Consider the following 12,288-nt stretch of genomic DNA (forward strand, 5'->3'; position numbering starts at 1 on the left):
CCAGTAAGTAAAATCCCTACCTGAGCCCCCCATAACTAGACACTTGCCCCATGCCTGGAGGTTAAGGGTATGATAACTTTAACCTTTTTATCTCCTGCCTATTAGGTCAAAGCTGAATATTTCATCATGGTGTCATCATGGACAGGTGTGGAAACATTATATACACAAATCATCCAATGTACACACATATACGAGTATACGCACATACACCCCCCATCCCCCCCCCCATCCCCACACACACAAAGCAATGGTTGGTGACAACATATAGTAGCCAGATTTGTTCAGAGCTCCCTGCATTTGTTCAGAGCAGTCAGATAAACAAAAGAAGATTGGTGTTTGGACATTTTGGGATGCTATACTTTATATATTGATCTACACATTATTAAATAAAAGCTGATATAAGCAAGCAGGAATCAAAAGAAAAAATATCTTTTCTAGGGAAAAACACACATAAAACAACTGAGTGGAGCAAGGAAAAAAGTTTGTTTTGATGAGATCAATATAAACTGCATTCTACAAGGCAGACATTTTTTCTTGCAATTAAAGAGGGACTGTTCCTCCCCAGTCAGAGATGTGAGTTTGCCTTCCAAACAGTATGAAATAGAACTTTCCTTTGCATCGCCATCTAAAGCGGATCAGGACTGTTGTTGCCACAGCAACAGCTTTTCTGTTCCAAGTGTGCAAAGGGAATACAGTGACACCTAGAGGCAAAGATGTAGTACTGTATTATCTGCGTCTCCGAAAGAAGTAGGTGCACTAATGAGTGTACAGGATAATTGCACGCATTTACTGGAGAGTGAAATGGTAATGTACAGCCTAGAACACATAAATGTCATTGTATACACCAAAGCTCACTCACTTGCTACATTAGAAGACAGCGAAATCCCTGTCTCTGTGTGGTAAGGGTGAACAGCAATCTGGGTCATTGAGGGAACTGGTGCTCCTGGAAAGGAGACGGCTGTAGCTGCTATGGAAGGAGTTGTAACTGTGTACGGGTACTGTGCTCCAATGAAAGCTGGGTGGACACCCTACAAAATGAAAAGAAAATGACAAAAAAGATACAACAACAGCCTAAGCATTATACCTAGAAATAGCAAACTGGACACACCAAGGATGAGATGTCAGCCAAAGCTGAAGCTTTACACTTCTACCTGAGTCTTCCGGATATTTGGGTCATTATATGGGATGGCTGTCATTTTTGGCTGCACAAGTGTTTCAGATATTCACTTCAACGAATGATATTAGATATAAACACAATTCTATTTATACATTCAATAAATTGACTGTAAAGAACCTTAAAGTAGAAGTCTGGACTAGAAATAACCTTGCTTAAATGGCTTAAACCACATCAGTGAAGCCTATCCCATCTCTGTCTAGCATCACCTCATTCTCACACAGTTAGAACCTTTTGTAACACTTGCCCCTCCCTTTTATACTATAAGCACTCATGAGCAGAACAAACTTTTAATAGTCAAAGTAACAAATGTAACTGAGAGCAATACCTGCACACTTAGTTAAAGGACAAGTTCATCTTAAAGATGAACATGTTACACTTGTATTTATAGGGTGTAACATGTAAAATGTTTCAGTACCTGCCCCTTCTCCTGTGACAGTGGACAGGGGTTTCTTTTCTCAGTAGCCACTGTCACGTTAAAATCAGGACGGCTGTGCAGGGCTCTGCCCCCACAGCTGCATCATCCAATCACAGAGATCTGTGAATGAGTAAACTACAAGTCCCATCTGCCACTGTGGCACATGGGCTTATAGTTCTCAACAGACTACAAATGCAATGATCAGTGCACTTGTAGTCCATTGAATTCCTCCAGTTTTCTAACTGAAAGTCTGTACCTATTGTAGAGAAGGGAAGAAAGCTTGAGGGAGAGTGTGCAGGAGCCTGATCACGGGTGCAATACTTTGTAGGTTCATGTGTTAAAAAATAATAAATGCACTTTTCTTTTTTTAACATTCAAAAAATATGGTCATTTATAATTTATTTTCAGTTACTTCTTTACTGAGTTTTGTTATCTGAAATACACACAAACAAAACAACTTCATGGCAACTTACAACTGCCAAAGATTTATTTGTAGATCACTTGGTGCATAAAAAAAAGTTGTACAGAACAGAGATCTGTTCAATCAACATGAGAAATATATGAACAAAATCATGCAGTTGTCATCCCATCATCCACTTAAGGCACAGATCATGTTAAGATAAAGGATAAACCAATGCTCTCCATGACCGTCTGATATCGATAAAGTAATAAGTCTAGCAACCCGGCTTGCTCTTGCGTTTATTGGGGGCTCCTCCAACACAGCTAGTTTACAGGCAGATGGACCCCAAGAGAAGGTGAGCATTACATTAGCATCTGAAAATGGGGCACGTCATCTGGGGAGAGGTCAACAATCTGTTCAAAATAAGTGACATTGAGGCTAAACTCGGTGTAGTGAGCCACGTCTCATATTTTATCAAAGCGTGTGGGGTAGTTCCTACGTCGGTACTCCAGTTTTTCTCTAGATAAAGTAGTGTTAATTTGAGTTCTCCATTCCATGCAAGTAGGGGGATGTAAGAATACCCACTTTTGGGCAATCAATTTACGTACTTGAAATAGCACTCTGACAATGGGTGTATAAGTATCGTCAGGCAAGGGAAATTCCTCTATTATGCTAAGTAAACAAATGCTCAGGTCCAATGCTAAAGTAACTTGAAAGACATTATTTATACTTTTCAGTATTCCCTGCCAATAGCTGTGCAGTTTAGGTCAGCTCCACATCATATGTATAAGTGTAGCTGGTCTGCATCCACTCGTGGACAGAGTGGGAAGTCCCTCCATCACCAGGCAAATACTTTTTCAGAAAAGGTGCAAATGCCAAGAGCAATGAGGTTCCAGGGGATAAGTAGATAACCACAGTATGGGCATCTCCAACAATAGATATTACCAACAGTGAGACATGAGCACAAAACAACAAATAAAGGAGCGCTTCTATTGGAAGTCAATAGAGTCACAAGCCCAGGAATAGTTAAAATCAAAATTCACTAAATGTTGGGTTAAAAAGCATGACAAGTAGGAGTGCCCAGATTGATACATCACCAAGCCAGTGGAGAGGAGAAACACATATTCCCAGAAGCTGGAGGATGACACATAATCCTGGACCCAACAGTAGGCTGCTCAGCCCAGGAGCCTATGGACAGTGGGAAGGGAGTGTGGATGGCAGCCAATGGGATCATTGAGATGGCACATCCACCGGAAGTCACGTGTCCCAGATCCGGTTATGTCATACACCTGGTGAGCGACCGCCCGAACAAGGGCTGGTGAGATTAAACTGGAATCCTAGGGGAGCACTCAAACCTTGTCAAACCAAAGGAGAGAGGCCAGTCATCATGATATTGTTTCAATGACTAGCCCCTTCCTCAGATCATGTCATGATGACATGATCAAGTCATTAACCCAACATTTAGGGAATTTCATTTTTAACTATTCCTGGGCTTGAGACTCTATTGACTTCCACAGGGTTGGAAATACTTTTTCAGGAGTATGGTAAACTCTATGTAATAAAACAATTGTGGGTAGCAGACAGGGAGACGATCAACAGTACTGTCAATGCCATTTCCCATTGGTTGTCGGAAAGGTGCCCAGATCTCTGGACCACCGAGCTTGGGCCGGTATTGTTGGAAACATAGCGTGCAGTATGGTGTACAATTGGGAGATAAACCCTTTTTTGGAATCGGTGCTTGATAAGCACTTATTAATTTGTACTTGATGGTGAACTTAGCCTTTAAAATCTGACAGGACCGCTTTAATGGACTTGCCTTGTGACTGGCCAGTAAAAGGAGTAGCGCATTGATGAGCTCATCTGTTTTCTCCTCTCTTCCTATCACAAAGGCTCCTTGCTCTGCAGCACAATGTGCCAGTTCTTTGTGTAGCTTCCCTCTCACTTTCTCTGAAATTTGCTGTTCAGAATGCTCTGACTACAAAGAGACTGATCCCAATTCAGCTTCAGGTACCTGCACTGCTTGCATTATACAAAAAATAAATATCATCTGTGAACATGAGGTATTTTGTCAATAGTGATTTAGGTACCACAAGGAACTTTACCACATAAATCAACCATCAGTGACAAGAAAGCAGCTGAACCATCAATACATCTTAAAATCAGATTACCTGTGTGTACAATGTCCCGGGTACTGGGAAGACGGTGGGTTGTGGGATTTGCTGCCGTGGGATTCCAATGTACTGGGGATTGCAGACTGTCGGTATATGTGTTTGCAGAGTGGAATAGGGGTGTAGTCCTTGAGTGTGAGGATGAGCCATTGCAGTATGTGGAGGGTAAATTGTTGACCCAACTGAAATCACTGGGACCACAGTTGCTGCAGTCACTGCTGCTGCCACAGTCACAGTGGAGGTATCTGGTATTATCCTGTTGTCTGTAAGTCCACGCACAGCTTCTACCACAGAACGTGCCGCTCCTGCACTGCAGCCAGTAGCGCCTTCTCGCTGAACTGGAGTCCCACCAGCCATCTGCTCATACAGCCAGTACCACTGATGAGCCACTTCAAATAAGACCTCTGGATAAACACCTCCTCCCTTAGCAGCATCCTCTACTGCCATGCATGCCTTCTCTAACATCAGGTTGTCCTAGGCAGAAAACAAAGGAAGTTAATTTAGCCTGCAATGTTCTGATTTACTGTATAAGATCTCTGTGCATAAGTTCACCTTATGCACTATAGGCATGGTTAATTGTGTCTAAGAGAAATGGCCAATACAAGCGGTCTGGGAGAGCTCTTACCTGTCAATTTAAAGGCATATTGATGTTACACCAATATGTTTAAATATCTAAACAAAAGTGGTTAAAGCCAATTTCTCAATCACTTTTACCTTTAATTTCAGCTTTCACTTTTGTTTTGTTAAGAGAATATGCCACTGATACATCAACTAGCACTAATATTGATGTAAAGGTGATCTAGGTTTAACAAGCTGATCACATGACCGTGCTCAGGTTCTAATGGACTTTTAAAGTCAGGCACACCCATACGCCCATACATACCTGTTCCTTACACTGTACCAGAGCTCGCTGGATCTCATTAGGATTTAATGCATGGGCATGAGGGAGGCAGCTCAGAGCCAGTTCAGCTGCAGCTCGCACCATGTTAGAATCCCTGGCTCGAGAAGCTCTGTCTGCCAAGGATGCCACCTCTGGAGGTGTTAGATGCCCATCCCAGCACTCCACGAGGATATTTAGGGCTGCACTACCAATCTCCATGGCTTGGCCTGAAATGCAAAATTAGGTAGTCACTTTATTTACACACATCAAGCAGCTAAGGAGAGGGAACAAGTAGAAAACCTTGCCAAAACAGATTAATATTATTTCTTTGCTTTCCACCTCATATCTTTTGCTTAAAAGGGGTAATTCACCCAAAAATAATATCCTTCCACCAATTGGGCACTCCAGTGTTACAACCAATTATATGAGAGTACCTTTGTCATTTGCACAATGGTGCTATGGGCTTGTTCAGGGAAAATTCAGGAACTGGTCCACAAACAATATAAAGACAGTGGGTTAAGTGACAGACATCTACACGTCTGTAATACCAGTTTAGTGTAGACTAACAAATCAACTAGTTTTTCCTTGTTTGCCAACCATTATGTTTTTCCCCCCTCCATTCTTATATCCAGAGAGCCTTCGTTCACCTGCTGTAACCAATCCAGTTACATTTCCAACTGATACAATTTTCATACTTAAAGTAAAAGAAGAAAATACAAAGAAGAGGAAGTAAAACAGCAAAGCAAAGAAAATACAAAGTAGTGGTAAAAATGCAAACAATTTTGCTTCCCAGTTACTTCAGTGTTTCTCACCAGTTATCCAGGAGACATGTGAAGAGTATGTCCTAGAAAGCCAGTTTGGAGACACAAAATTGTGTAGGCCCAGGGCATAGAGGCCTATTTCAAAGGCACACAGGTGCAGGTTGCGATGGGGGCCTTGATGTCCACCACTGGATGAAGGATGTGTGAATATGGAAGTGCTGCTATTCCCCCCAGCTTTAATGAGGACTGTCTTTGCCAATTCAAAATAGAAGTGGGCAGCAGCTTCTGAAGGCTGATTAGGAACATGCGGCGCATGACTCTCTAGACGACGTCCCTTATACCTGGGTAATTGAAATAATCAGAATTATATACCAACCAAAATAAAAATAACTAGAGCTCATTAAAAATGAATACCGTTCTTACCTGCCCATTTCCACTGTCTTGGCTCTTGCGCCACCACTTGCTCGTCTACTACCACTAGAGGATGATGAACCAAGTGAGTCACTGGATGAGCTACTAATGCTGTCACTGTCTTGACCCCGTCCCCAGGGGGTTGCTCCCCAGCCTCCACGAAGAGGTCGGCGACTAAGGGTTGGCGAACTGTCAGATGTTGTCTCTGGGGCACTACTATCAATACTGGCCATTCCTACAGGGTGCAGATAAAGTAAATGCATTTTAGATGATGAATAAAGTCACACCAACAAGCTATTTTAAATAATTCCTAGCTCATTTAAATATCTGCTCTAGGAAGGGGAAGCAAGCATGTCAATGAGATCACCTGCTATTACAATTATTCTTCAGACCATCACATAAGGGGTCCTACCACTACTGGTTAAACCCAGAAGAAGATACCACAGGAATAACACAAGTTAATCACAAGTGGCTTTTAGAAAATGTTTACTACAAATTTTATAGCAATATGTAAGCCAAAATAATGTATAAAAAATACAGAGTAACAAATATTTTAACATTTACCTGTATGCTTCTTTTTCTGACGCACTGGTGATCCCCAACATCGACCATTATACCCTCCCCGATTCCCAAGGGCTAGTCGGCTAGGAACTTTCACTTCCTGCTTGTACACCTGTGTTTCCCCTGCAGGCTCATTGGAGGATTTCTGGGAGTTTTCTATGATAAATAAATACATTTTTGTCAACACATGCAGAATTCACCCTTTAAATATGTGATTCACTTCCTTTATTTAGACTTTCTGATGTAAATGAAAGTGAACCAAAGAAAGAAAAAAAACTATAAGGTTTATTTAATATGGCAGCAAAGACTGGAAACATGTTGTAGCCCAAGAATTGGAATCAAAAGTTAATTTTACCCCTCACACTACAGGAAATCAAAAGTAATTGGTTGTTTGGTTTACTAGACATTGTGATGTTATATGTGCTGGTGTGTCCCATGAACAACATGTAACCCATGACTCTCAGCAATTTAAAATAATGTTCTATTCATTTAATACATCTACAAGTTATAGTCGACACTAAACGTTATGTACACCGTGTGCACAATTATTAGGCAAGTTTTTATTTTTGAGGGTTAATTTCAATAATGAACAACTACGGAGCTCTCGATCAGTCCAAAATGTTAATAAACCTCAAAACTGAATATTTAAGAAAGTAAAAGTGAGGTTTTGGCTTTGTTAGGAGAATATCTATGTGTGTACAATTATTAGACAACTATTAGTGTGCAGAATTATGATGTAACTAAATAAAAAACAAAAATGTTCTCATCTCACTTGTTTATTTTCATCTGTTAAAGCGAGAATAAATAACGCAAAATGTACAAAAAAATATTTTGGACATTTAAAAAAAATAAAAATAAAAAATCAGTGACCATCCTTCTTCAATTACAGTGATAAGCCTTCCATTCATGGAGTCTGTCAGTTTCTTGATCTGTTGGCGATCCACTTTTTGTGCAGCAGCCACCACAGTCTACCAGACACCGTTCAGAGAGGTGTACCGTTTTCGTTTACCGTAAATCTTCCGTTTAAGAAGGACCCACAAGTTCTCAATAGGGTTTAGGTCAGGTGAGGAAGGGAGCCATGTCATTATTCTTTCATCTTTAACCACTTGCCTACCAGGCACTTATACCCCCTTATTTACCAGGCCAATTTTCAGCTTTCAGCGCTGCCGCACTTTGATTGACAATTGCGCGGTCATGCAACATTGTACCCATATGAAATTTTGATCATTTTTTTCTTACAAATAGAGCTTTCTTTTGGTGGTATTTAATTGCCACTGGGCGCTTTACTTTTTGCGCTATAAACAAAAAAATAGCAAAAAATTAAAAAAAAAAAAAAGGTTTCTTTGTTTCTATTATAAAATTTTTCAAACAGGTAATTTTTCTCCTTCACTGATGTGCGTTGATGAGGCAGCACTGATGGGCACTGATAGGCAGCACTAAAGGGCACTGATAGGCAGTACTAATTAGGTGGCACGGATAGGCAGCACGGATAGGCAGCACTAATGAGGTGTCACGGATAGGCGACACTAATATGCAGCACTGATAGGCGGCACTGATAGGTGACACTGATGATGGGTACTGATAGACGGCACTGACTGGCATCACTGCTGGGCACTGACTGGCACAACCGCTGGGCACTGACTGGTGGCACTGACTGGCAGCACTGCTGGGCTGCACTGGTGGGTGGCACTGGTGGGCAGCACTGGTGGGTGGCACTGGTGGGCACAGGTGGGTGGGCACAGGCGGGTGGCACTGGTGGGCACAGGTAGGTGGCACTTCTGGGCACAGGTGTGTGACACTGCAGAGTGGCACAGGTGGGTGCACTGCTGGGCACAGGTGGGTGATCTGCTGGGCACAGGTGGGTGCTCTGCTGGGCACAAGTGGGCGGAGCTAGAGGGCGCACTGCTGGGCACAGGTGGGCGGAACTTGTGGGTGGCACTGCTGGGGCACCGATCATCAGTGCCCTGATGATCGGTGCCAATCCCTGCTCTGACAACTGCCGGTTCTCGGCAGTACTTTCCTCACGATCTGACAGCGTGAGGAAAGTGCAGCCGAGAACCGGCAACTGAATTTCCCGGTGATCAGTGTGTCATTGGACACGGCTGATCACGTGTTAAAAGGCCGCTGTGATTGGCCTTTTACCACATCACGTGATCGGCTGTGTCCGTAGGACACAGCGATCACGGAGATCGCCGGGTGCGCGCCCCCTGGGGCGCGCAGGAGAGCGTGTTCTGGGTGGATGTCATATGACGTCCACCCAGAACTGGCCGGCCGCAGTGCAGCCGTCATTCGGCTATCTGCGGTCGGCAACTAGTTAAGGTCTTTACTGGCTAACCTCGCAGTGTACTTCAATGCATGTGACGGAGCATTGTCCTGCATAAATATCATGGTCTTCTTGAAAGATGCAGACTTTTTCCTGTACTTCTCGAAGAAATTGTCTTCTAAAAACTGGCAGAAGGTTTGGTGATTTTGTGTCCATCTTCAACCCAGAGGTCCAACTAGCTCATCTTTAATAATGCCAGCCCATACCAGTACCCCACCTACACCCCACTGGTGTTTGAGTCGAAGAGGAGCTCTGTGCCCGTTATTGATCCAGACATGGGCTCATCCATCAATAGTCACATTCATCTCATCAGTCCATAAAACCTTTAAAAAAAAAATCTATCTTCAGATATTTCTTGGTCCCAGTCTTGACATTTCGACTTATGTGGCTTGTTCAGTGGTGCTTGGGTTTCAGCTCTCCCTACCTTGATCTCTGAGAACTGAACACCTTGTACTTCTGAGCACTCTAGGTAAGATGCAGTTCTGAAATATGACATCACTGAAGAATACTGGGTTCCTGGTAGCTTCACATTTGATTCTTCTCAAATCTTTGGCAGTTAATTTGCGTCTTTTTCTCAACACATTTCTTGTGACCCTGTTGACTATTGCCAACAAAACGTTTGATGGCTCTGTGATCACGCCCCAATATCTTAGCAATTTCAAGTGTGCTACATCCCTGAAGCTGCCTAATAATTATGCACACCTTGATATCGGGTGTTGATATCCTTAGGCCACACCCTCCCTCATTACACAAATACACATCTCACCTGATATGCTTAAAGCAATACTAAAGGTTCTTTTTTCTTTTGTAAAATAACAAACATGTCTATACTTACCTGCCCTGCTTAGTGGTTTTGCACAGAAAAGCCTGGATCCTCCTCTTTTTGGCTACCCCGCAGGCTCTCCAAGCTCCTGCTTTCTGTTGGGTGCCCCCATAGCTAGCAGCTTTATATGGGGGCACCCACTGCTCTGTGTGTCCACTCACACACGGAGCTGCGGCTTAGCCCCGCCCCCTCTCTCTCCTCACTGACTGACTGTCTGTGATTGACAGCAATAGGAGCCAATGGCTTCCGCTTGCTGTCTCAGCCAATGAGGCGGCAGAGACCCGGGACAACTGAGGCTGTCGTGCACAACGCTGGATCCCGATGGGGCTCAGATAAGTATTGAGGGGGCTGGGGGCACTGCTGCACACAGGTTTTTTACCTTCATGCATAGAATGCATGAATGTAAAAAAACTTGAGTCTTTACAACTGCTTTAAATCCAATAAGCTTTTAAGTTTATACAGCTGGGCAATACGCAAAAAAAACATTATTTGGGGAAAATACTCACGTGCCTAATAATTGTGCATATAGTGTATAACTTCTTTGTAGAATGGATTGTACATATAAACCACATGGTTTTGTCCATTATTGACTGTATCACACCTTTTGTTTCTCAACTCAATTACTCTACTCAAATATCCCAACACTGCAGATAAAGCTATATTAAGCATTTAATGTGTCCACAGACTGAATGATCACTCTCATGCCCTGCGCTCCACTTTCCATTCAGGTGGCCAGACCATTTTTGTTATTTTTCCATTGCTTTTATTTTTGCCTTTCAGAGTTTGTAAAATACCTCCCAAACCATAGATTTTCTGAAAGCACGTGACCTATAGAATATAAAGAAGGTGCTAGGCCCCCCCCCCGCAATATTTGCGCAAATGTTTATCAAAATAATATTTTCTCTAAAAATACATTAAAATCATTATTAGCAGATACAAACACAGCAAACTTTACAACATTTCTACAAAATATAAAAGCTTAACCTGTATTAAGTTAATAAATAGCAAATGTTTGAAAATATAAAACTGCACCTTTTTTGCAAAATGGTGAAAATCTAATGTACGCAAAAATGTAAATAACTAAATTTGTCTAAAAATCTGAAGGTTTTAATTTTTCACTTATAGCTTTCAGAGTTTGTAAAAGACTCCCCAAAACCATATATTTTCCGAAAGCACATGACCTGTAAAATAAAAAAAGTTGCTACTGAATTTTTAAGGCCTAGTGATATTTGCGCAACTGTTTACCAAAACATTATTTTTGCTAAAAATACACTAAAATCATTGTTCGCAGATACAAACACAGCAAATTTTACAAAATTCCTGCTAAATTACTACTAAATATAAAAGCTTAACCTGAATTGAGTTAATAAATAACATATTAGTACATTTTAAATTACGCCTTTTTGTGAAATGGTGAAAATTGAAAGTACGCAAAAAAATTATTTTCAAAAATGGGGGTTTTACATTTTTCACTAACAGCTTTCAGAGTTTGTAAAAGACCCCCAAAACCATATATTTTTTGACAGCACATGACCAATAGAATAAAAAGAAGGTGCTACTTATTTTTTCAGGTCCCGCAATAGTTGCGCAAATGTTTGTCAAATTGCTATTTTCACTAAAAAACCACTAAAATCCTGGGGGAAAATGGGGAAGCGCCGCAAACGAAACTGCAACTGCATGCAATACATGCGGTTGTGGTGCATTTCTCTGCAAAAATGGGGTTAACACAGGTGAAGAGGCATTGCATCGCTTCCTCACTGCCTGTCAGTATCCTCTGGCGCATAGCCCGAGGTAAGGGAGTTTAAGACCCTGAACGGGACTCACAGCAGCAGGGATTATTTAACCCTTTAGGCTGTGGCTCCCATGCAATTGCGGTGTGAGAGGCAGAGGAGGGAAGCTGGCAATTGCATGGGAGCCACAGCGGATCTGTGCTGGAAGAGGTAGAGAGGCAGTTGGGGGAGGTAGGATTGGTGCTGGGGGACCCAGAAAAGGGTGAGGAAGGGGCCAGCAAGGTGGGGGGGGGTTGCAGTCTAGGAGCTAGCTAGGAGAAGTGGAGGGAAGAATGCAGTGGGGGAGAGACACAGCAGTGGCAGCAGGTTGGGGGGGGGGGTGCTGATCAGAGCTATTTTAAGTTAACGGACCGGTCAGTTGGAAGCAGTGCTGTAGGTCTGTACGCCATACGAGCAAAAGTGTTAATCTAACGCAAAAAAAACAACTGGAAAAAATAATACATTTTATAATATTAATTTAGCTCATAACAGATCAAAGTTTGACTGAGTATGGGACATATAAAGTTTTATCACAGCAGACATTGAAAAGTTAAAATTTTTTTTACCTGGCTCTAAAAATAAAAGGATCCATTACAATAA

The 12,288-nt window shown here is 42.2% G+C and overlaps 1 protein-coding gene across 2 annotated transcripts in view; it reads right to left on the minus strand.

The window, feature by feature from the left end:
- ZSWIM8 (zinc finger SWIM-type containing 8) overlaps window positions 1–12,288 on the minus strand; it is a 153,982-nt gene that overhangs the window by 16,357 nt on the left and 125,337 nt on the right. For both annotated transcript variants that reach the window (XM_089680183.1, XM_089680182.1), the window contains 6 exons: window positions 6,777–6,929; window positions 6,225–6,447; window positions 5,853–6,142; window positions 5,044–5,267; window positions 4,161–4,634; window positions 860–1,028 (listed from right to left, as the gene is read on the minus strand). In XM_089680183.1, coding sequence (XP_089536309.1) covers window positions 860–1,028; window positions 4,161–4,634; window positions 5,044–5,267; window positions 5,853–6,142; window positions 6,225–6,447; window positions 6,777–6,929 — 1,533 coding nt within the window. The remainder of the gene's footprint in view (window positions 1–859; window positions 1,029–4,160; window positions 4,635–5,043; window positions 5,268–5,852; window positions 6,143–6,224; window positions 6,448–6,776; window positions 6,930–12,288) is intronic.

This window comes from Staurois parvus, unplaced genomic scaffold (genome assembly GCF_062004578.1).
Source record: "Staurois parvus isolate SC_StPar_1 unplaced genomic scaffold, SC_StPar_1.0 ptg000236l, whole genome shotgun sequence".
Classification (NCBI taxonomy): Eukaryota; Metazoa; Chordata; class Amphibia; order Anura; family Ranidae; genus Staurois; species Staurois parvus.